The 25,707-nt window shown below is 37.3% G+C and overlaps 2 protein-coding genes across 7 annotated transcripts in view; one reads left to right on the forward strand and one right to left on the reverse strand.

The window, feature by feature from the left end:
* The window catches only part of MSL2 (MSL complex subunit 2), a 41,484-nt gene extending 22,583 nt beyond the window's left edge, over positions 1-18,901 (forward strand). For all 3 annotated transcript variants that reach the window (XM_047736345.1, XM_047736355.1, XM_047736361.1), the window contains exon 3: positions 14,739-18,901. In XM_047736345.1, the coding sequence (XP_047592301.1) occupies positions 14,739-16,330 (1,592 nt within the window). In that variant the 3' untranslated portion in view covers positions 16,331-18,901. The remainder of the gene's footprint in view (positions 1-14,738) is intronic.
* A 641-nt stretch (positions 18,902-19,542) lies between these two features.
* The window catches only part of PPP2R3A (protein phosphatase 2 regulatory subunit B''alpha), a 210,849-nt gene continuing 204,684 nt past the window's right edge, over positions 19,543-25,707 (reverse strand). For 3 of the 4 annotated variants that reach the window (XM_047736286.1, XM_047736302.1, XM_047736293.1), the window contains one exon: positions 19,543-22,152. In XM_047736286.1, the coding sequence (XP_047592242.1) occupies positions 22,020-22,152 (133 nt within the window). In that variant the 3' untranslated portion in view covers positions 19,543-22,019. The remainder of the gene's footprint in view (positions 22,153-25,707) is intronic. The other variant, XM_047736330.1, reaches the window with a different exon arrangement.

A 25,707-nucleotide genomic window follows, 5' to 3' on the forward strand; every position in this document is an offset into this window, starting at 1 on the left:
TAAGAAATGGAGGACCAAGTCACTTTTAATGGCACTTCATTGTTATTCATTGCATTTTTTAAACTCAAAATTGATGAGATTTGTACAGTTACAGAATTAACTAATTATAGTGGATGCCAGGTATGCATTACCCAGATCCCCACTTCAGGATTGAAGGACTTCATTCTGTTAATTATGGGGAGTGTTGCTCCCAAACCTTCCTGGGAATTGTCTTTGGCTTGAAGAGAGCCAAACCAAGCTCACAACCCTTCTTGGGAGTAGCGTGCATCTAAAGACTAGTCCATTAAAGACCTGGCTCCCTTACCCCAACGTAAGACATCTCTGCAGGGCCATCCTAGTTCCTAGCTTCACTCACAGCTTCTGGTGGTGTCTTCTGAGGCCTTTGTTGTGATTATATCCCAGCCTAACTTGTTCTTCCTCTGCTACTTCCTTTCTCTGCTTGTGATAGTCCTAAGTGTGTCCCAGGTAAACTTCAAGGAGGTGAACTTTAAAATTTCTGATGAGAAATTACTGATGAATTTTAAAATTTCTTTTGAGGGCACAGCCTGGATGGCTTAGTTAAGTGTCTGTCTTCCCCTCTGCTTATGATCCCAGGATCCTGGGATTGAGTTCTTCACGGAGCTCCCTGCTTTTCCCTCTGGCCTCCCCACTGCTCACGTGCACGTGCTCTCTCTCTAGCAAAAACAAAATCTTTAAAAAGAATAAAATTTCTTTTGATATGTAATGGATTTCCTAAACTTTACAAGATTAACATTACTAATTTTTCATTTTTCTGAGACATACCAGACAAATGTTGATAGACTCATGTGATAATATGATAAGAAGAAATTTAATTTTATAGTGCCAAACATACAGAAAAAAATTGATCATTGGGACATGTTTTAGGATGTAGCAAAAATAGGAATGAATACTTCCTTAAACATGTTGAATAATCTTGGCATTTAGTTAGCTTCCTTCCCCACCTGTATCATTCATTACTAGTGTTTCTGCTATCTTGTTTTTACTGCCTTTTGTAAATTAAAAGTTGACCCCCCTTTCCAGATCAAACTCATATTTTCATTGTTTTTTTTCTTGAGAATATTTTATGGACACATTCTTTCCCCCTTTTTTGGTCATGCTGTAGAGAATGGAATATACAAATACACTATAAAGTATATTTGAAATAAATATGGTTGGATTGAGTCTTTTTTATAATAATTTTAAAAAGATTTTATTTTTTTATTTGACACTGGCACAGTGAGAGAGGGAACACAAGCAAGGGGAGAGGGAGAAGCAGGCTTCCCACCAAGCAGAGAGCCTGACGTGGGGCTTGATCCCAGGACCCTGGGATTATGACCTGAGCCAAAGGCAGATGCTTAACGACTGAGCCACCCAGGCACCCTGGATTGAGCCTTCATACAAAAATCTTGCCCTCATGGTTCAGGAAAGATGTGCCCAGCAGAATCCAAGACTGCATTCCTAAGCAGAATATTTATTTGATTTTCTGTCTGCAGCATTTTGAGAGCGCCTTTTCAAATTCAAGTGTGCCACCTGTCATCAGTCAGATATTTTGTCATTGCTATAAGTTACCCTCCTGTTTTGGATCCAAGAGCTCCGGAGCAATGTGATTTGGCTGGCAACAGTATTCTTACTGCTCTTATTTTATTTATTTATTAAAGAGTTTATTTATTGGGGGCGCCTGGGTGGCTCAGTGGGTTAAGCCGCTGCCTTCCGCTCAGGTCATGATCTCAGGGTCCTGGGATCGAGGCCCGCATCGGGCTCTCTGCTCAGCGGGGAGCCTGCTTCCCTCTCTCTCTCTCTCTGCCTGCCTCTCCGTCTACTTGTGATCTCTCTCTGTCAAATAAATAAATAAAAAATCTTTAAAAAAAAAAAAAAGAGTTTATTTATTGGGGTGTCAGGGCAGCTCAGTCGGTTAAGTGTCTGCCTTCGGCTTGGGTCATGGTCCCAAGGTCCTGGGATCAATCAAGCCCCACATTGGGCTCTCTGCTCTGCGGGTACCCTGCTTCCTCTCCCTCTGATGCTCCTCCTGTTTGTGTTGGCTCTTTCCCTCATTCTTTAAAAAAAAAAAAAAAAAAAAATTTTTTTTTTTGATTTATTTGTCGCGGGACATTGGTGGGGAGAGCGTGCGCACAACCTGAGGGAGGGGCAGGTGGAGAGAGAAGCAGGCTCCCCATTGAACAGGGAGCCTGATATGGAACTCATCACAGGACCCTGGGATCATGACCAGAGTTGAAGGCAGATGCTTAACCGACTGAGCCACCCAGGCATCCCTCTTCTTGCTTTTATCTTTTTTTTCTAAAAGATTTTATTTATTTAACAGACAGAGATGACAGGTAGGCAGAGGCAGGCAGAGAGAGGAGGAAGCAGGCTCCCCACTGAGCAGAGAGCCCGATCCAGGGCTTGATCCCAGGACCCCAGGATCATGACCCAAAGATGAAGGCAGAAGCTTTAACCCCCTGAGCCACCCAGGTGCCCCCTCTTCTTGCTTTTAATAAAGCTTCCCTCCTCTCCCCCCTTTGTCGGTATTTCTTCCCATATATATAACTGTAGACATACTTAAGGTGATCAATGAAGTTATCTGGGCCATTTGGAAAGGAATAGCTGATGAAAAGTACGTTGTTTTTTTTTTTTTTTTAGATTTTATTTATTATTTATTTTGACAGAGAGAGATCACAAGTAGACAGAGAGGCAGGCAGGCGGAGAGAGAGAGAGAGGGAAGCAGGCTCCCTGTCGAGCAGAGAGCCCGATGCGGGACTCGATCCCAGGACCCTGAGATCATGACCTGAGCCGAAGGCAGTGGCTTAACCCACTGAGCCACCCAGGCGCCCTGAAAAGTACGTTTTTGTATTCAAATATGATCTTAGAGTCAGTAACATAAAGTGAACCTAGAAAACTTCCTACTGAAGAGCTCTGCTTTTTTGGAGTATTTTGAGATAACGAGTTAGTACTATTTTCTTTAGTAATGATTTTAAGAAACTCATGGAATATGATTCCATTTTAGCAAGTAAAGTTTTGTCAATTAGTACTTTCTTCCGTTTCTTAGAACTTTGGTATGATTTTCTGATTGCTTTTTATTTTCTGATTAGTTTTGATATGGGTCCATTTGTGGGGAAGGAAATTTAGGTTGTTGTGGAAACACATTTAATTAATATAGAGGAATGTATCTTATGATACCATTTCTGTTTTATGTAGCTTGCATTATCGGCAGAAGCAGAAAACTGCCTCCTTTTGTAGGATGCCACATACTTTACATCTGATGGGTTCTGTGCTATTTTTATTTTTCTCTTTCATTATTTCAGTGAAACTGGTTGAGAGATTATTACAAAGGTTGGTTGTCCCTCCTCTCCCCCCCCGCCCCCAACCAGATATTTTTCTTTTCTTTTTTTTTAATTAAAAAAATTTTTTTTTAAAGATTTTACTTAATTATTTGACCAAGATCACAAGTAGGCAGAGAGGCAGGCAGAGGTAGGGGGGAAGCAAGCTCCCTGCTGAGCAGAGAGCCTGATGTGGGGCTGAGATCATGACCCGAGCCGAAGGCACATGCTTAACCCACTGAGCCACGCAAGCGCCCCAAGGACCAGATATTTTTCTATATATCTGTATATGTATGTAACTATTTAAGTATTTGTGGGATTTGTGTGTCCCTATGGATTCCTTGAGTGTTTAATATTCTAATTTCCAAGAATGCTTCTTAGAAAACTGTTATGATAGTTTTAGTTATTAACCATGGTCTACCTGTGTGCATTTTTTACTTTCTGATAGTGGTATTTCAGGATGTTGTTCATGTGAGTCTTGGCTAATTTTCCTGATCCTCAAGTGTCATCTCAGATACAAGTAAGATTTACGTAAAATTACTTGCATTATTTGAGGTTACTGATTAGGCAGTCTTTGTTACTATAATAGAAGCATTTCCAGGAGTGGGAATTCTGGAGAGGGGATGGTGGTAAATACAGAATGTTTTGGTCCTGATAAATGCTCTTTATGTGCCTATGCCATTTTACTTAGAATTACAAGATCCGTATTTGTCAAATGCAAAAATTAAGCCATTGAGATAGTTTAATTTCTTAAACCATTTTCTATTTTTTAATTGTTTTCATTTTACTGAAATTACTTTCATTGGGATCATTTCTTTTCCATATAAACTCTAAAATGAAAATTAATTTTTCAGTTCCTTTGTTGTTATGTCTAACTTGTCTATGTTACATTTAACCTGTTGTAGCTTTTGCCATTGTAGATTTTATTTTATGATCATTATTACTGCCAGTTCCAGTATTCACAGGTTAATATTTTAGTCATTAACAAATTTTGCTAAACATTTGAGTCATTATCAGTTTTACTTTCTCTTATGTCCTCCCTCCACACCCCCTACACTTAATTTCCTCCAATAATGTGGTGAAAATACTAGTGGAGTAAATGCTGTCACAGTTAAAATGGAGAAGCAGAAAGATCTTTCTTTGGACATAAGATCTAATTTACTTGGTAATCTACATGTTAACATCAGATTTAGAGTATGTCCACTTTTACCATTGGTATTTTGAAGTGAATGGATTGCCAGTTGCTTTTTAAAAAATTGGGATCAGTTATGTATTTTATTTTATTTTTTTTTAAAGATTTTATTTATTTATTTGACAGAGAGAAATCACAAGTAGGCAGAGAGGCAGACAGAGAGAGAGGAGGAAGCAGGCTCCCTGCTGAGCAGAAAGCCCGATGCGGGGCTCGAACCCAGGACCTGGGATCATGACCTGAGTTGAAGGCAGTGGCTTAACCCACTGAGCCACCCAGGCGCCCCTCAGTTATGTATTTTAGAGTTTGCTAAGAGAGTCATGATATTCTTGTTTGCCTATGCTAGGGAGAAGTGTGTTTTTTTTTTTGAATGGAGAAGGGGCAAGCTGATTTGAGACCTAGTTACAGTTTGTTTGCTTATTTGTTTTGGCACTTTGGGTCTTTCTCTCAAACTTAAGCTGCTTTGTAAATCTCGCAGTCAGTGATTCTTGTCAGTGGTAGGGATAAAATGCATGGCAGCTGGTCCAAGTGCCCAAGCTTTGTATATTACTGTAATTATTTGAATGATCTATGTTAAATCTATTTAAAAATGGGGAAATCCTGTGGCTAAAAAAAGCATGTTTATTGAGAAAAGTATAGTTTATAAAATGTGTTTATGATGGGTGAATTAAAGCCCTTTTCTAGTCCTTTAAAAGTTAAAGCTAAATATGGCTTAAATTATTTAAATTGTTGATTTAGGAGTGATAATGGCATTGTGGGTTACAGAAGAGTATGTACTTTGTAATGATTTATACTGATGAATAGATAGAGGTGAGTTGATGTCTGGGACTTGTTTGAAATACTTAATAAAAGGGTAGATGAAGCAAATACAGTATGGTCTTAATAATTATTGAATCTGGGTGATCTATATGGAGGGTAATTATACTATTTCTCATTTTTTCTGTTTGAAAATTTTATTATAAAAAGTTTCATAAAATAAACATTAAAAAAATCTGATATTAAGTATTTTAGTAAATTACCAGCCGTTACCTATTCCTAGAATTGCCATTGTGGTAATCTAAAACTAAGACTTGGTCTCAAATTACAATTGCCTGATTGGGGATGGTAAAAGTTAATAAGAGGGAGAACAGACAAGGAAATGAGTAACTTTTTTTTAGGTGAGGAGTAAAAATGAATATTTAGTCTATAGTCTTTTTGTCAATATAGCATCAGTAATTGTTTAAGGCACATAGTCTCTAATTCATTTAGTTACAGGACAACTTGTGTTATGTAAAGGAAGAAATTCGTGTGATACATTGCAAGCTAAGGATTCAAGGCAATGCAGTGAGAAATTATTTTGTTATAAATTATACATTTTTATTATTTATTTATTTATTTATTTTTAAAGACTTTATTATTTGGGAGAGAACATAGAGGAAGGAGAAGCAGACTCCTGGTTGAGCAGAGACCCTGACACAGGGCTTGATCCCAGAACCCTGAGATCATGACCTGAGCCAAAGGCAGACACTGAACTGACTGAGCCACTCTGGCGCCCCTCAAATGATAACATTTTTAAAGTCTGAAGTCTGAGACTTTTTCTTCTTTTTTTTGAGAGAGAGTGAGTATGCGCATAGGGTGGGGGGAAGGGGTTGTTGGTGGGTAGAGGGGGAGAGAGAGAATCCCAAATAGGTTCCGTGCCCAGTGGGGAGCCTCTTGAAGGGCTTGATCCCAGAACCCCGAGATCATGACCCCAGCAGAAATCAAGAGCTATTTGCCCAATCGACTCAGCCACCCAGGTGCCTCAAGATATGTTTTTTTGAACAAGTTTTTTTGGTACTTGAATGTGAAACTATATGGAATATGATATAAAATTAATTAAATTTCTCCCCAAATACTGCCCAGTTTTTAACAGTACAGTCTGCGAATGAGTGACACATTTCCCCTTGACTCACATTGCCCATCCAATTTGTTTTCTAGGGTAAGATGTATTTTTACAATTCTAAAACTGTTATGTAACATTTCTTAATTTTGGAGGGAGGAGTTTCCTTAGGGACAGATGTACAGTAGATAGATACATGGCTGACAACCAGTTCTAAGAAACCCCTGAATCTTTTACTTTCTCCCTCCTATCACTGGAACTGCCTTTATCGTGAAGTGTAAAGAGAACCCTTTGGGAAGCCTTTGACAGTTAAGATGGTTAGCTGAGTGTATAAAACAAGTTTGGTATAGGCATCTCTAACGGTGGGTTAAAGTTTCAAATATTTGTGTTGGGGAATGGTTGGGCAGTCCAGTAGGTATTGAGGCCAGGTGATGGAAATTCTTAAGAATTCAGTAGTGGTGATGTCTTGAATCAATAAGTGGGAGTTTTTGATGTGCTTTGTAGCCTCTTCAGTTCTCAGTATTAGGCATACTCTCCTAATACCTCAGAGGAAAATACAAAGATGTGTACAGTGTAAAAATTCTTTAAGATGCTTGGTAGTTTAGGGGAAGTTTTGCTTGGAATGACTGGTGAAAAAAAGATCAGTAACAGAATGAAGGCAATCCTTATCACTTAGCTTGTACAATTTGCAAATCATTAGGGATTATAAAATGACATTCAAATTATATTGTTTTATTTATTAGCTGCATTTTTTCTGTAAAGAGAAACTTTTCATCTATGGGTTACTTGGTATCATTCATATATAGTTAAATCAGAATAAACGGTTGATGCTTGCTCTTTATTTACCGCTTTTCAAACTAATGAGCTGATTGGCATCCTGAAATGGATTTTCCTTCCTTCCTGTTTTTTATTCTTCCCTTCCTCCCTTCCAACCATCCATGAACTCAGAGATCTGAACTTTATAGATCTACTTCATTCTGTTGCATTTATGCATGCTCAGATTTTCTTAGTTTGGCCAGCAGGAACCTTTTCTGGTTTGCTCCTAAGTCCCTTTAACACAGTCCCAATATTTGATAGTTTTCTTACTTTCCGTTATAACAATGTAATCATAACTCATCTTGTCTAATTTATGTCACAGATCTGGAATCAGTTATTTGTCTCAGAAGCTGTGAATTCTTTGAACAGGAAATTGTTTTTCAGTACCATTATCTGAGTTCATTGCTTCTGGGGTTAGTCCCTTGCTTCCAGTCTTTTTCAGTGTGTTGTGCTACGAAATATGCACACTTAAGATGAAAACATGAATTCATACTGATAAATCCAGTTGAAATTCAGAACTACAGGATTTTTTGCTTAATGTTTTCTATCTTATGACTTCTTTGTTCCTATTTTTTTAAAAAAATCAGATTCTTAAGGACATCAGCATTTACTTTATTCCACAATAAACATCACCTTCATAATGACTGTCAATGTTACTACCACCAATGTGATGACTGAAAAAACAAAATTAGGATGCTAGGATCAATTTTTTGTGTTAGAAAGTAATTTAAAATAGTTAATCTCTGAATGGTTATACCAGCAGTTTGATATGAAATTAAGGTTACTTGCTTTGCTTTTCATTTTTTTTTAAAAGATTTTATTTATTTATTTGACAGAGAGATCACAAGTAGAGAGAGAGAGAGAGGGAAGCAGGCTCCCTGCCGAGCAGAGAGCCCGATGCGGGACTCAATCCCAGGACCCTGAGATCACAACCCGAGCCGAAGGCAGTGGCTTAACCCACTGAGCCACCCAGGCGCCCCTGCTTTTCATTTTTAACGGTTTCTTTATTTGTTAATTTTTAAAAAGATTTTATCTATTTGAGAGAGAGAGAGTGAGAACAGGAGCAGGGGAGAGGCAGAGGGAGAAGCGGGCTTCCTGGGACTTGATTCCAGGATCCTGAGACCATGACCCGAGGCAAAGGCAGATTCCCAACCCACTGAGCCACCCAGGTGCCCCTAGGGGTTGTTTAAAAATTTTAGTTTATTTTATAATTATGTAAAAATACTTACATGGATTGAGAGTTAAAAGCTACAAAACAAGTTAAACCCAGAATAGTCCTAGCCGAGTCTTTTCCTTTTTTACTTTTGTCTAGTCTCTCCTTCCCAATAGATATTGTTTAACCTTACATTTTACTCTTTTAAGTGCTTCTTCTTTCAAGATATATCTATCTATATATTCATATCCCCTACATCCTGCTTTAAAGTTAAGGGTACTCTAAGAATTCCTATATTAGGTAGAAGGTTGGATTTTGTAACTACTGGTGTCTAAGGTGTGTTTTTTTTTTTTTTTTTTTTTTTTTAAGATTTTAGAGTTGTGCAGCTGTCACCCTGATATGATATTAGAACATTTTCATCACTGCTAAAAGTTCCATTGTACCCACTTACAGTTAATCCCTGCTCCTGGTTCCCGTCCTAGACAGCAACTAGTTCGGCTTTTCTGTCATTTCTAGACATTTTATATAAATGAAATAATCCAATAATGTACTCTTTTGCATATGGCTTCTTTCATTTAGCATGCTTTTGAAGTTAATCATATTGTAGCATGTACTAGTAGTTCTTTTGATAGCTGAACAGTATTCCATTGTATGAATATACTACATTTTGTTTATCTTCTCACTGGTTGGTGGACATTTGGATTGTTTTCAGTTTTTTGTCTGTTCTAAATAATGCAGCTGTGCATATTTCACATACATTTATATGGACATATATTTTCATTTCTCTTTGAGAGATGAAAGCTCCTGCTCCAAGGAGCAGAATTTCTGGTTTGTATGGTAAATGTATGTTTAACTCTTTAAGAAACTATTTTTAAGAAACTGCCAAGCTTTCCAATCTGATCTATGGTGTTACAGTCTCACCAGTAATACAGAAGTCTTCCAGTTTTTCCACATCTTTGCCAGCTGTTGGTATACTGTCTGTCCATTTTGAATTTATCCATTCTAATAGGTGTGTAAGCTGTGTGGTAAGGTTTTACTTTCCTTAATGATATTGAGCATATTTTCATGTGCTTCTTAGACACCCTTTTTTTTTTTTGGTGAAATGTTTATTCAGATCTCTTGCTCACTTTTTTTTCATCATAAAGATTTTTATTTTCACTTTTTTTTTTACTTTTAAAAGATTTTTTAAAGATATATCACATTGTAAATCATAATTCATATTAGGGATTCTAAGAAGTATGATAAAACCCAACTGATTAGATGGTTCTCAGGTATTTCCAGTGCTTTTAATGGGTGAAATACATAGTTTCAGTCCCTTGAAAGTACATAAGCTCTATACAAGCCATTTATATGTACTTTTAGGACTTCTTTTTACATTTTTTTTTCTCATAATGTTAACGTTAGTCACCATACAGTACATCATTAGTTTTTGACGTAGTGTTTCATGATTCATTGTTTGCGTGTAACATCCAGTGCTTCATGTAATACATGCCCTCCTTAATACCCATCACTGGGCTAACCCATCTGCCCACCCCTTTTCCCTCTAAAACCCTCAGTTTGTTTCCCGGAGTCCATAGTCTCTCATTGTCTGTCTCTTTCTGATTCCCCCTCTTCATTTTTCCCTTCCTTCTCCTAATGTTAATCCATGCTATTCCTTATGTTCCACAAATAAGTGAAACCATATGATAAATGTCTTTCTCTGCTTGACTTACTTCACTTAGCATAATTTCCTCCAGTTCCGTTCATGTTGATGCAGATATCGGGTATTCATCCTTTCTGATGGCCGAATAATATTCCTTTGTGTATATGGGCCACATCTTTATCCATTCGTCTGTTGAAGGGCATTTGAGCTCCTTCCACAGTTTGGCTGTTGTGGACATTGCTCCTGTAAACATTGGGGTGCATGTGCCCCCTTTTTTCACTACATCTGTATTTTTGGGGTAAATACCCAGTGCAATTGCTGGGTCATAGGGTAGTTCTGTTTTTAACTTTTTTTTTTTTTTTAAGATTTTATTTATTTATTTGACAGACAGAGATCACAGTAGGCAGAGAGGCAGGTAGAGAGAGAGAGGAGGAAGCAGGCTCCCTGCTGAGCAGAGAGCCCGATGTGGGACTCGATCCCAGGACCCTGAGATCATGACCTGAGCCGAAGGTAGAGGCTTAACCCACTGAGCCACCCAGGCGCCCTGTTTTTAACTTTTTGAGGAACCTCCACACTGTTTTCCCAAGTGGCTGTACCAGCTTGCATTCCCATCAACAGTGTAAGAGGATTCCCCTTTCTCCACAATCTCTCCATCATTTGTTGTTTCTTGCCTTGTCAGTTTTGCCATTCTAACTGGTATAAGGTGGTATCTCAGTGTGGTTTTGATTTGAATTTCCCTGATGGCTAATGATGTTAAACATTTTTTCTTGTATCTGTTAGCCATTCGTAGGTCTTCTTTGGAGAAGTGTCTGATCATGTCTTGTGCCCATTTTTTGATTTGATTATCTGTTTTTGGTGTTTTTGGGTGTTGAGTTTGAGAAATTTTTTTGTAGATCTTAGATACTAGCCCTTTATCTGTAGTGTCATTCGCATATATCTTCTCCCATTCCGTGGGTTGCTGCTTTGTTTTGTTGACTGTGCCTTCTGCTGTGCAGAGCTTTTTATCTTGATGAAGTCCAAAAAGTTCATTTTCGTTTTTGTTTCCTTTGCCTTTGGAGATGTGTCTTGAAAGAAGTTGGTGTGGCTGATGGCAAAGAGGTTACTTCCTGCATGTTCTCCTCTAGGATTTTGATGATTCCTGTCTCACATTGAGGTCTTTCATTCATTTAGAATTTATCTTTGTGTATGGTGTAAGAGAATGGTCGAGTTTGATTCTTCTGTATATAGCAGTACAGTTTTCCCAGCACCATTTATTGAAGAGACTTTTTTCCATTGGATGTTTTTTTCCAGCTTTGTTGAAGATTAATTGACCATAGAGTTGAGGGTCCATATGGGCTCTCTATTCTGTTCCACTGACCTGTGTGTCTGTTTTTGTGCCAGTACCATGCTGTCTTCGTGATCACAGCTTTATAATATAGCTTGAAATCAGGCAGTGTGATGCCCCCAGCTTTGTTTCTCTTTTTCAACATTTCCTTGGCAATTCAGGGTCTTTTCTGGTTCCATACAAATTTTAGGATTGTTTGTTCCAGCACTTTAAAAAATGCTGTTGGTACTTTTGGTCCAGATGGTGTTTAAAATATAGATTGCTTTGGGCAGCATAGACATTTTAACAATGTTTATTCTTCAGATCCATGAGCATGGAATGTTTTTCTGTCTTTCTGTGTCTTCTTCAATTTCTATCATAAGTGTTCTGTAGTTTCTAGAGTATAGATCCTTTACCTCCTCGGTTAGGTTTATTCCAAAGTATCTTGTGGTTTTTGGTGCTATTGTAAATGGAATCGATTCCCTAATTTCTCTTTCTACAGTTACATTGTTAGTGTATAGGATAGCAACTGATTTTCTGTGCATTGATTTTGTATCCTGCCACATTACTGAATTGCTGTATGAGTTCTAGTAATTTGGGGGTGGAGCCTTTTGGGTTGTCCACATAAAGTATGTCATCTGCAAAGAGAGAGAATTTGACTTCTTCTTTACCAGTTTGAATACCTTTTATTTCTTTTTGTTGTCTGATTGCTGTTGCCAGGACTTCTAGTACTATACTGAACAGTAGTGGTGAGAGTGGGCATCCTTGTCATTGTTCCTGATCTTAACGGAAGGGAAGGCTCTCAGCTTTTTTCCCCATTGAGAATGATATTCACTGTGGGCTTTTTGTAGATGGTTTTTAGGAATTTCCCTCTATCCTTACACTCTGAAGAGTTTTAATCAGCAAAGGATGCTATATTTTGTCAAATGCTTTTTCTGCATCAATTGAGAGGACCATATGGTTTTTGTCTCTCCTATTAATGTGTTCTATCACACTGATTTTTTTTTTGCCCACCTTAAAAATTGAGTTGTCTTTTTATTGATTTGTAGGAAGTGTTTTTAATATGTCATGTTATAAGCCCTTTATCAGATCATACTGTGGATTATCTTTCTCTTTTTTTCCTTCTTTCTTTCTTTCTTTTTAAAAAAAGATTTTATTTATTTATTTTATAGCAAGCACAAGCAGGCAGAGGGGCAGGCCCAGGGAAGAGGGAGAAGTAGACTCCCCATTGAGTAAGGAGCTTGACTTAGAGCTTGATCCCAGGACTCTGGGATCATGACCTGAGCTGAAAGCAGATGCTTAATTGACTGAGCTATCCAGGCACCCCTATCTTTTTGTTTTCTTAATGGTGTCTTTTGAAGCACACATTTTTAATTTTGTGGAAATCCACTTTATAACTTTTTCCCTTTTGCAGATCGTGCATTGATGTCACATCTAACACTTTTCCTGGCCCAAAGTCATGATTTTCTTCTGTGTTTTTCTTCTAGAACTTTAGGTCTTATATATAAGGTGTCTGCGATCCATTTTGAGTTAATGTTTGTGGATATTGTGAGGTAAGGATCTAAGTAGTTGTTGGGTTTTTGGTTGTTTTTTTTTTCCTGTTTGTTTTTTGTTGTTGTTACTTTTTTTTTTTTTTTTTTTTTTTTTTTTTTTTGCATTTGGATATCAAATTGTCCAACGTGATGTGGAAAATACTCTCCCTGTTGAATTATCTGGGCATGCATCACAGCAATCAGTAGACTGTAAATGTAAGAATTTCTGTGCTCTCTGTTCTGTTCTATTGATTTGTATGTTTATCCTTTGCCATTGCCACATTATTTTGGTTACTATAGCTTTAAAGATGATTTGGAAATTTGATAGTATAAGTTCTCCGAATCTGCTCTCTTAAAGAATTGTTCTGGCTATACTAGGTCCTCTGATTCCATAAGAATTTTAGAATCAGTAAATTTCTTTAAAAAGACACTGGCATTTTCATAAAGATGGCATTGGATTTATAGATCAACTTGAGGTAGATTGTCTTGTTTGTGGCCTGTTTAATGTGGGCTTGTGTAACCTCAGGCTAGTAAGAACTGAGCTTTTTGCCTTCTCCAGCTGGCTAGCCTCTGAGAAGTCACTTTCAGTGATCATGTTTTTGGGGCTTTGCATCATTCTCTGCACTAAATGGAGTGAGCCCCCTTCTGTCACAGCAGCTTCTGGTCTTCAGGGTAACACTGATGGAACTGAATGGAAGGGGAGAACTGGGCAGCCCCAGACTGGGCCAGCACAGATTCTCACTGTTGTTACTTGAAATTGAGCAGTTTTTCAAACATATAAATGCTTATCAAATGGTTTTGTCTTTGATTATGAAAATGACTCATTTTCTCAAAAGTTTGCTGGTTTATAGTTGCTTTTAAGGGAGAGGGTTTGCTGATTTCACTTGGCTGTAGCCTGAGGTATCTTCTTTTCCATGCCAGAGTCTCACTAACTACATAATTTTGTATGAGAAACAGGTGCTACTTTGAGTTTATTACTAACTGTTTGTCCTGAATTTGGAACCAAGAACCATTGCTTCTTTGTGGAGTTGAGTGGAAATAGTGACTGGATCTAGTTGTTTTCTCTTTCCTGTTACATAATCTACACGGGTCATTTATAATTTGGGAGACCATTTTCAGTTTTATGTGATGTTGTTCTACTTCGGATACTTGCAGTTTATGACTAGGGTCATTTTGTATTTTGTCAGAAGAATTGGAGTCTGGTAGTATGCCCTTTTTTTTCTTTTTGATACATTTAAACATAATTCTTTTTTGTCCTTGCATTTTGACTTTCTTTAGGAGAATTTGAGTCTTAATCATGTATTACTCCCTTTTTTCTTTAGATAAATGAACATAGTTCTTTTTCACCATAACATTTTAGTCTTCTCAGTTTTAAATTAGTATATATAATAAAATGGTTGGAGTTACACTTTTTTTTTTGGGTGAAGATGACTTTGTACTGATTAATACCCTTAAACTATGTTTAATGAGGGTAGGGACTAAGTGTCTCTTATTCATATCTTTTTCCCAGTGTTTAATACAAAATAAATAGTATGATTTTGCCAATACATGGTAGCATTACAATGTTGTGTTTGGTTTAGGTTCTAAGGGTTTTAAGCCAAGTTTGTGCTTTTGGTGACTGATTTTCACATCTCTGTAGCCTTTGGAGAGGAGGATAAGAAAGTGGACCAGAACATACCGTTTGGGAGAGAAGTACAGAATCAAGGAAGATTCTGGTTTGAGATAAAGGAATGGGGAATATGGCATAGAAGTGAAGCGCACTATTGAGTATTTTTCCATTTCCTGTAAGATAACGTTTTTTGTTATCTGGTCTAGTGAGTTTAAACCATCTCAATTTTAATAGATTACTTATAATCTCATCTTAACTTCAGTGTATGAAATTGTATATTTATTTTACTAAAATCTTTGCTTTCCTCCTTTTTCCCTCTTAGGACATTTGCTACAAGATCCTATCGCACCCACCAACTCCACCTGCCAACATTATGTCTGCAAACCTTGTAAAGGCAAGAAAATGATGATGAAACCTTCATGTAGCTGGTGCAAAGACTATGAGCAATTTGAGGAAAACAAGCAGTTAAGCATCCTAGTGAACTGCTACAAAAAACTATGCGAATATATCACACAGACTACATTGGCACGGGATATAATAGAAGCAGTCGACTGTTCTTCGGATATTTTGGCTTTGCTTAATGATGGATCATTGTTTTGTGAGGAGACAGAAAAACCCTCAGATTCATCCTTTACTTTGTGTTTAACACATTCCCCTTTACCTTCAACCTCAGAACCCACAGCTGATCCTCAAGCTAGTTTATCTCCAATATCTGAAAGCACCCTCAGCATTGCTATTGGCAGTTCTGTTATCAATGGTTTGCCTACTTATAATGGGCTTTCAATAGATAGATTTGGTATAAATATTCCTTCACCTGAACATTCAAACACAATTGATGTATGTAACACTGTTGACATAAAAACTGAGGATCTGTCTGACAGCTTGCCACCTGTCTGTGACACAGTAGCCACTGACTTATGCTCCACAGGCATTGATATCTGCAGTTTTAGTGAAGATATAAAACCTGGCGACTCTCTGTTACTGAGTGTTGAGGAAGTGCTCCGCAGCTTAGAAACTGTTTCAAATACAGAGGTTTGTTGTCCTAATTTGCAGCCCAACTTGGAAGCCACTGTCTCTAATGGACCTTTTCTGCAGCTTTCTTCCCAGTCTCTTAGCCATAATGTTTTTATGTCCACCAGTCCTGCACTTCATGGGTTATCATGTACAGCAGCAACTCCAAAAGTAGCAAAATTGAATAGAAAACGATCCAGATCAGAAAGTGACAGTGAGAAAGTTCAGCCACTTCCAATTTCTACCATTATCCGAGGCCCAACGTTGGGGGCATCTGCCCCTGTGACAGTGAAACGGGAGAGCAAAATTTCTCTTCAACCTATAGCAACTGTTCCCAATGGAGGCACAACACCCAAAATCAGCAAAACTGTACTTTTATCTACTAAAAGCATGAAAAAGAGTCATGAACACGGATCCAAGAAATCTCACTCTAAAACCAAGCCAGGTATTCTTAAAAAAGACAAAACTGTAAAGGAAAAGATTCCTAGTCACCATTTTATGCCAGGAAGTCCTACCAAGACTGTGTATAAAAAACCCCAGGAAAAGAAAGGGTGTAAATGTGGGCGTGCTACTCAAAATCCAAGTGTTCTTACATGCCGCGGCCAGCGCTGCCCTTGCTACTCTAACCGCAAAGCCTGCTTAGATTGTATATGTCGTGGCTGCCAAAACTCCTATATGGCCAATGGGGAGAAGAAGCTGGAGGCATTTGCTGTGCCAGAAAAGGCCTTGGAGCAGACCAGGCTCACTTTGGGCATTAATGTGACTAGCATTGCTGTGCGCAATGCTAGTACCAGCACCAGTGTAATTAATGTCACAGGGTCCCCAGTAACAACGTTTTTAGCTGCCAGTACACATGATGATAAAAGTTTGGATGAAGCTATAGACATGAGATTCGACTGTTAAATCAGTGGGTCTTTAAACCTACCTCTGGTAGGGAAATAGCTAAAGTTTTACGGCAGCTATGGTTTTGTTGGTTTAACTTGCCGGAGCTCCTGCATATAGATCACTTGTATCAAGTGTTTTCATTGCTAAGTTATATGTGTTAGTGTCGGGGAAATAGTTTGCAGATAATGGAGGAGTAACCCTACAACTATATGTCCTTAGTTCTTACAGAACCTCATAGTTTGAGAACAAATGCTGATGCAACTGATTTATACAAAATGAACTTTGGCAAGGAAAATAACATTAACCTCATTGTTTATGGTCATGCTTTGTGCATAATCAAAGTTTATGATTAAATGTAAGGAAGTGGTATCTAGTCAGTCCAAAAAGATTGTGCTGATTTTTTGTGAAAAAGTAGCCATTAGTTCAGGGGACTCAGTGCTGCCTTCAGATGCTATTGATGCTCCTCCTGTTGAAAAGCTGATGTGTCCAGCTCAACCTTTGTGCTGACATAATACCATTTCTGATCATGAAAATTGGCTACTGGTGTATGTAGCAGTTCTTAAATCAGCAGTATTATGAAAGAAAATTTGCCCCTCATTAGAATGTTGAAATCTGTCTTTTAAAGTGAACAAATTCTGTCAAGATTGCAGATGTTTAGCTGTTTATGCGATAAAACTCTTTTGAGTTTGAATAACTTTTATAGTTAGTCTGACTCATTTCTAGGGAAGAAAATTGGAAAACCTTCACTTTTAGCATGTTCTAATTAGATAAATGAAGTGGAGAAGAGCAGTTTTATTCTGAAGGTAATTGAATTTAGACTACAGGATGTGACAGAATTTTTAAAAAATTATAAAATTTTTATTTAGAAATTGGGATTTATTTGAAATAATTTTGAAATAATGCCCCCAAACTTACAGGTTTATGTGTTATATTTATTGTTATTGGCCACTTCTTTGATTTTTTTGTTTGTTTCTTCTAATAGTTTCACAGACTTTATTTTGAATATGCTCCTTTTCTCTTTTTTGGGGTGCTATTCATTATGAGGGCTTCTTATATAGAGGCCAAATAAAAAAATGCATTTTTATGAAACCTGTGCATTTATGTAGGTTTGAAGCTAGGAGGATTTTCTTTAGAATGCTCTTTTGCATGTAAAGCACAAACTGTGTTTCAGTTTAAATTCATGGCTTCCCTTTAATTTTTATGGGAAGACAAGTGAGTCACAAACATTCTGTTGAAGGGTAATCTAGTCAGTTGCTTGAAAGAGCACAGCCCAAATAAAACAAGGACTGACTAGGTTGTAAAGAAATGACCTTATGATTTAAAAGAATTGCTGCTTTGACAGTGCTTATTTAAAGAAAAATACTGCTGGAAAATTTCCAATTTCTACTACATTCACCATCTCTCGTGAGATCTGACATATGTTGAAGTGAAGTTATGTTTTGATTTGGCACACAGCATGTTCAATGATGGTTACTCACCTAGTACAAGACATGGAGAAGAAACCTTTGGACACAGAGCAGATGACACCTCCTTCTGTTTTGTAGTGTATCCTGGTGTCATTTTCTGTGAATGTGGTCAGGTAGAATTGTTTTGTTGTTGTTGGGCTTTTTTTTTCTTTTCTTTTTTTTTTTTTTCTTCTTCTTCTTCTTCTTTTTTTTTTTTTTTTTTTTTTTTTGTCTCTCTTGGTGGGGTGGGGGTGGGCTAAAGCCATAGGAAGAAAAATGTGATGTATGTGTCCAGTATGTACTATTTTGTTTTTGTTTTGCAAGAAGAGTTGAACTATTTTTGATAACAAGAGTAAATGGTGGAAAATGCTTCTTAGTTGTCTTGTCTTTATTTGCTTTCCAAGTTTTGGAATTTTATTTAATTCCTCTAAGTGTTAGCAGTGTCTTATGAAACATGTATTTGCCTAAAGTTTGTAACAGTTTTGTGTTAAACCCAGATGCCCTGCTATATAAACTTGTAAATCTGTTCTTTATTCACTAATGATCACTGCAGAAATGACTAGAAATGAGATTGTACACATGGATGATTAGGATATATTTTGCAAATCTCCCAAACTTTCCTAATATTATGATCTTAAAATTCATAGAGTACTTTATTGCTTCCCAAGTTTGATAATTTTAGTTTTGTGTTTTTTGATGCATGGGAGGTTGGCAATATAGACAAATCGGAAATCATTAGTATGTGAGGGCCTTGATTGTTATGTGTAATATTGCCAATGGTTAATTCAGGTTGTTTTTAGCACAAGTTTCTCTTTTTTATGCTGGTATTCTCACTGCCACATTTTTGGAAACCTGTATTACACCTTAAATCTATCAATAAATGTTAGTTTTCTAATTCTATGTTGTAGAATACTGAGGAGTTTGGGATAGTATGCTCTGAATGGCCTATATTATATACATTTGGGGAAGAATAATTACAGTGCCTTGATTTTTGCATTGTTTTTCTTTATACCATGAGTTATTTAGGAAAGCTGACTAATGGCTAACTAGGGATGATTGAGAAATTATTACTGCAGTAACTGGATTTACTTTATCAGGATTTGAAACCATCAAAACAATAACAACTTCTAATAGGACACATTTTCATTTGTTCTTTTGAGTCTTTGTTAACATACATAATCAGATGATAGAAGTGTCAGAACTGGCGATTTATCCTTTTGGTTAGCTTCAGTAAGTCTATGTTTCTGTGCAGAGCTATAATATGGTCCTAGGATAAAGAATTCCTTTTATTTTACTGTGATCTTCGTATTCTTGAAACAACTCTTTGGTGACCTTGCTGAAGAAAAGTACAAGTTTTACAACAGAAGAAAAACAAAATTTCCTTTCCCATATCATAGGTAACAAATATAAAATGTTTTAGAAAATACTAACTTGAAAGTACAGCATCAGATTGTAATAATTGGATGATAGTTTAACTTTTGTCCCTCCTTTCTAAAAAATTAGGTTTTAGGTATGCAAATAACAATTACACATTCTTCTAAAAGAATACAATATACATAAGGCTAAAAAGTACATAAGGCTAAAGTCCCTCTTGATACCTGTGACCCTCTCATTCCCAGTATCTAGTCCTCTTCCTTATCTCCCCAAAGGAAAGAACTTACCAGTTATATATTCCTTTAAGATTTTCCCAGGGGTTCAAAGAATTATTCTTTGAAACTCAAGTTTGTGATGTTACTCTTTCAAACATAAAAATGAGGTGCAAGTGTGAATAACACCAAAAATGTGTAGTGACTGTCTTAGTGAACATGGTTCATACTTGACAACTTGTCTCTTTATTTAGTTTTGCAAAAAGGGAAAAACAAAAACAAATCATGCAGGTTTCTCCACCCAAGCACACTTCATAACATTTCCAAAAGTTGAGTAAATGATTTACGTCATTTGATCAATCTAGAATTTTATAAACACTGTGAATTGTACACAATGACATAGATAAGATGCAGGGAAAATACACACAATTTTATTAGTTTGATTACCTTGGCAATTAATGTTTCGCTATGAAACTCACTTTTCACTGAATAGCATTAAGACCACAATAACCCTCAATTTAATTTTTATTATGTAGCCTGGGATGTTGTAAAAACTTTAAATTTCTAGTTGGGTGGGTTTATTTGGTGAGATATTTACCAGAAAGTCCTATTTCCTTGGAATTCACATTTCTTGAATTCAGCTCTTAAGAAAGGACTACAGTGAAACACTTAAGTCTGAAAATATACTTTGGGTAACCTAAATTAAAATAGCTTTATCTTAAATGGAATGATATTGGTAGCTGTTACTTTTTATAATAATTACAGACTTTTAAACCAAATACAGACCAAAGTAAAAGCAAGAGGATTTCAGTAAGGAGACACAAGGTAAAAAGATAAAAGCCAAATAGTATTAAAAAAATCAAATATATATTGGAAGATTAATTTTTGTTGGTGGAGTCTTTAGAAATAGTTTAGATCATTATGGATAATAAAACCTTTAAACCATATCTGGCTTCTAAAGCTAGTATTACCTTTTTAAATTTTATCTGAAATTAAAAAAAAAATTGCCTTCTCTCTAGTAAAGAGTGGATGGAATAGATGGTAAATTTCACGTATCACAAATATTTTTAATCCTAATTTACTAGTGTGTTTAGGTTATTACATGTGGTGTTTCCTAAAGATTTAGTCATTTTTTAAAGCTTTTAGTTGGTGAACTATTAGATGCCAAATTTTAATATTTATCATTTTCTGTTACCATGAAGTAGAGGATTAATTCTGATCATGAAAAGTAAAATAGCAGGCAACAGAGGATACTGGAAAAAAAAAAAAAACTATTACTGTACCAGTTGATGGTACATTTCTTAAATAGCACTTATCTCTACTTTTTGCCCACCATAGCCTGATTATAGGTCTGATTAATTTTTTTAACTTTAACATCGGTTAGGAGGAACAAAAGCAGGGTGGCAAGGGATACTGTTCTGACATTTAGGACTTGTGGTTAAAGCAAAAAACCCAGGGGAAAAGGTGAGGACTTTGACATGGATGTTAGTTTCTTGGGGGTTTCTTTTGCTTACACTATTAATGTCCATTCTTTTTTCATAGTTTACTTTGTTTTATCTTTAAGGGTATTATAGGATTTGGCTGCACTGTGGCTTGCTGAAAAAATGTAGAATTCTGTAATGAACACCTCTACCTCTACAGTACAGATGAAACAGTCTTCCTTTATGGGTGACATCACTTTTTTCCCATTTTTGTGATAAATATTGAGGTGATAGAATATTTGAAATTGTTCTTTTCAATACGAAGGGATTGAGGCCTGAACTGTTGGCTTAGTCTAATATTCAGTGATGAAAGGAATACATCTAGTAAGAATTTTCATGTCACTAAGTCTTCACAGTAGGCCGCCTAGTAGGAAGTACAGACGGGGAATCAACTAATTTGGAGATTAATAAGTCATTCAGTAATTCTTCACAAATGTTAGATAAGTTAAAAGGAAACTTTTTTTCAATTATGAGTCAAATTCTGTAATTAAACGTTTTTTCATCATATTTCATGTAAGATCCACAGTCAGGAAGGGGAGAGATTATTCAGAACTTGCCAGCAAGATTGGAAGGCCCAGTGGTTATAATACCTGAGGATGTAAAGTGACTAGCAGTTTGGCAGGTCATTGTGAAGTTACATTAAACCAAGTAAGTTCAAGATCTTTGAACTCCTCCAGTACACATATTTAAAGTCTCGAGATGTTTTGGCAGTGCTTTTATTACCAGGGTTAAGTCACTTCTGGAGGCCCTTAACTGCTTTTTAAAGTTCCATAATATTTTTGACTCAAGTTTTCTGCAAGTGAAGGTTTCTTCTGGGCTACATAGGAGCCGTGAGGGGCCTCAAAGATGCTGGACAACAGAGGCAACACCTGCTTTGTACAGAGAACTGTGCTTGGCACTGTCCTCGAGAGATCCTTGGTACATTCAGGGGTGAAGAGTGCCGATTCACAGACTTCGGAAGGTGGTGTGTATCACTGTATTTGTTTGGAGAAAAAGCTGTGCCAAGAGGTCTGAGGCAAATTGGAGGAGTCCCCCAAATTGAGTATGTGTATCCAGACTTTTTAAAACGTTTTAAAGTTCCTACTGCAGATACATACTTGCAGAAATCAAAGCCTTTAAAAGCAGTATGCAAACTGGAGCATCTCCACAAGAAAAAGACATTTAAAACATGTATCTCTCATGTAGACACTGGCTGCTACTCTTCATCCACTGACTGAAGCTTTCCACATTTTTCTGAAAGGTCTGAGGTTACTATTTTACTTTTATTGCCTTTGTTTCCAATTTCAGAGGGAGAGACAGTTTCCTCTGTTTCATAATCTTCAAAGGAGCTGAAAGAACAAACAAAAGTGAGTTACTGATTTTTTTTTTTTTTTTTTTTAATATGTCAGCGTTTGGGTAGGAGTCAAATATGACAAACCAGGGACTGAAGACCGCCAGCTTACAAAAAAGTGCCCTCAGCTGCTAAATGACAGCTATAAACAAGCCATGCTGGAGAGAAAATGCTACCATCTAGAACAGAAAACATATTCTCCCTGTTCCTTAAAACTCAAGTTCATGTTAGAATTTGTTGAAAATGTTCTGTATCTAGCTTTCCCTAGGAGCGTTGGTGGGAATAAGAGCATATTATAAATGCGGCTAGATTGGGGAGGGTTTGAGGTCCAGAAAGTACAAGCTTTACATGAATGCCTTCCATTGATGTGGCTTCCATGCAGAGTGGGGAACATTCTCACCCCTCAAGTTGCTCTGTAGCTTCCCTGGTTTCCAAGAAGTACATTTAGGTGTGCAAGTATATACATAGAACAGATTAAAGCCAATTCATGATTTCCTTACATTCTTTACAGAATTTCCCAGCATATCTCCTTTGCTTATTCTCCTTAGAAATTACTGATATCCCCTGAACTCCATTATCTTCCAAGCTCTACCTTAGGGTGGCCTTACGCAGGGACAACAAAATACTTGATCTAGTGGGAATGAAGGCGGCTTGAAATATTAAATTGATAAATATGCTGAGGCTACATCTGGACCCAGAAAAATAATACATAATAATTACCGTCTGTTACAGTATTTGGTATCACCAGCTTAATCTTTTCATCCTTTTTGAGGACTTTACATACTTCTGGACATATAGTCCCTTCATCAAAAAGATACCAAGGCTGTCTAATGAGGAAAAATATGTTAAGGCAGGTGTGTCCAGTAGTAGACTCAATACCTATTCAAATTCCTAAAACATTTTTGAATAGAAGGTAGAGAATGTTAAAAAAAAAAAAAAGCCTATCTAATATTTGGAAAACTTACCCTTGAGTACCAATTTTTGGTCCTATCAAATAGTATTTACAACTTCATTTTGCAGAAATATTCCATTCTATACTTAATTTGTTTCTACTCTCCCCCCATCTCTTTGAAGTCTCAGTGTAACTGGCATCTCCTGGATAAGGAGGCACTAGGGAGGGTACTGCTTTAATGGAAGTGAATCAGGGTTGATGGCTGAGCCTCCATTTCTGGAACAAAATTCTCAAAAGTTAGTTCCAGCAATACAGTTATCAGTTACTGTGACTGCTTATTTCCTGTCAGGAGTGGAAGACAATAGCCCACACTTACTGTCTGAGCTCTCAGGATCTTAAACATCTCAGAGCAGATCTGCGACTAAGTTAGGCCTGAACTGAGACTCATTCAGTAAATATGTGAGCTCCTGTTCTAGGCATGAGCCAAATGCTATTTCACCATTTCACAATGGTGACAATGACAGAACTAGCCCCTTTCTCATAGCGCTTGTACCCTAATGGAGGCCATCTGGAATAATGGTAAAGTGTTTAGCCTTAGAGCATGGGCTTTGGAAAAGACAGGTTCCAATCTCAGTTTGATCACTTGATGTGATTTTGGGCATGTTACTTAACCCCTCTGCATCAGTTTCCTCAACTAATGACATAATAGCAGTTCCTACTTCTCATGAGGGTCAAGTGGAGATTAAATCATAAACTCTTGGAAAATGTTAGGTATTATTCTCATGATAGAGAAATGCTGGGGCTTACTGGAACATGATGGTGACATCTAATCCTGTATTGGGCAGGGTCACATATTTTTTGTGTCATTTGTGAATAAAATTTTTACAAAAGAATATTTTTTCCACTATAGCCTCATACCAGAAATGGGATTTCTAATAATGGATTTGATCCAATCTAGTTCATAAAGATATTCCAATGCCCTGTAGGTTGGTTACAGTGGAATGCCACCCTCATTTCTTTGTACTTTTAAGGGCACCAAGAACAGTACTATTATGCACAGAGACTTTGGAGGAGTCTTCTGGATTGAGGGAGTTTATTCAGAACCTTTTATTAGAGTCCTGGAGACTTCTACTCTGTCCTAGTGTTTCTCAAATAGGGGTGATTTTCCCTCCTGGGGACATTTGGTAATGCCTGGATGCATATTTTATTGTCACAACTGAGTAGGTCCTCCTGGCATCTAGTGGGTGGAGTTCAGGGATCCTACTTACATCCTACAATGTGCTAGACAACAACTCACAGCAGAATTATCCAGCTTAAAGCATCAATGCTGTTGAGAAACCCTGCTCTCTTTCACCTTCAACGTTAGTGCATCCCAGCATTCTGGATTAAGCTGTGCTTGTTTTCTACTTTCCTGGATGGTCAGTCTTTCTTAAGGCTTTATTCATCACATGTTTACCTGTGGTTTCTAAATGTATATGCCCAGCCTCAGCCTCTTTATAACTTGGAGACTGCCATGTGTCCAACTGCCTCCTCTCTGGCACTTCCATTATGGCAGTATATACAAAGCTGAACTCATCTTTCCCACACACCTGGCTCTACCATAATCACCCAATCCAGTGATCCCAAATTTCTCCTCCTTTGCCGTCCCTTCTTCAAATCCAGCCAGTCTCTTCTACCTTTTATAATAATACATGGGCACAATTTTGCCTCTTCCTCCCTATTGCCACTGATTGAGTTCAGGGCACTATATTTCCATCGCTTGGATTATTGCAATAGTTTTCTAATAGCTGATCTTCCTGTCTTCACTCTTGTCACATACCCTTTGCTATTGCCATACCAGGTTATTTACCTTGTCCAAATGGGTTATGGTCTTGGGATCTAATGCCACTGTATGTGTTCTTTGGTGGCTTGCACTGCCCTTACCCTTTGGTTAACTTGTGTTCATCTTTTAATCTGAGATGGCATTAAAAGTTTCCTGATTCCCAATGCCTGAATAACCATCGTTTTTTAAAAATTCATTTAAGTAATCTCTACATCTGCTATGGGGTTCAAACTCATGACCCTCAGATCCAAAGTCACATGCTTTTCCAACTGAGCCAGTCAGGTGCCCCACATCTAGCAAACTTTTTGAGAAAGAGCATGAGAGAGAAGGTCAGAAGGAGAAGCAGACTCCCATTGGAGCTGAGAGCCCAATGTGGGACTTGATCCCGGAACTCCGGGATCATGACCTGAGCCGAAGGCAGTCGCTTAACCAACTGAGCCACCCAGGTGCCCCTAGCAATCATTTTTAAGTAGACTCCACACCCAGCATGGAGCCCAGTGCGGGGCCTGAACTCAGGACCCTGAGATAAAGACCTGAGCTGAGATCAAGTCAGACACTTAATTGGCTAAACCATTCAGATGCCCCATTAAAAATCTTTCAAATTTAAATTCCAGTTAACATACAATGTAATAGTTTCAGGTGTAGAATATAGTGATATTCATTACTTTTGTACAAACCTGGTGCTCATCATGACACATGCACTCCTTAATCCCCACCACCATCTCTTATTTACATGTCTGCAAGGCTTTCCTTATTTGGCTCCCTGCTTCTATTCTTGTACCACTACTGAAGAGTACTATCTTCAAAATATGTAAGTGGGATTATATTACCTCGTTGTT

Source organism: Lutra lutra, chromosome 1, assembly GCF_902655055.1.
Source record: "Lutra lutra chromosome 1, mLutLut1.2, whole genome shotgun sequence".
Classification (NCBI taxonomy): domain Eukaryota; kingdom Metazoa; phylum Chordata; class Mammalia; order Carnivora; family Mustelidae; genus Lutra; species Lutra lutra.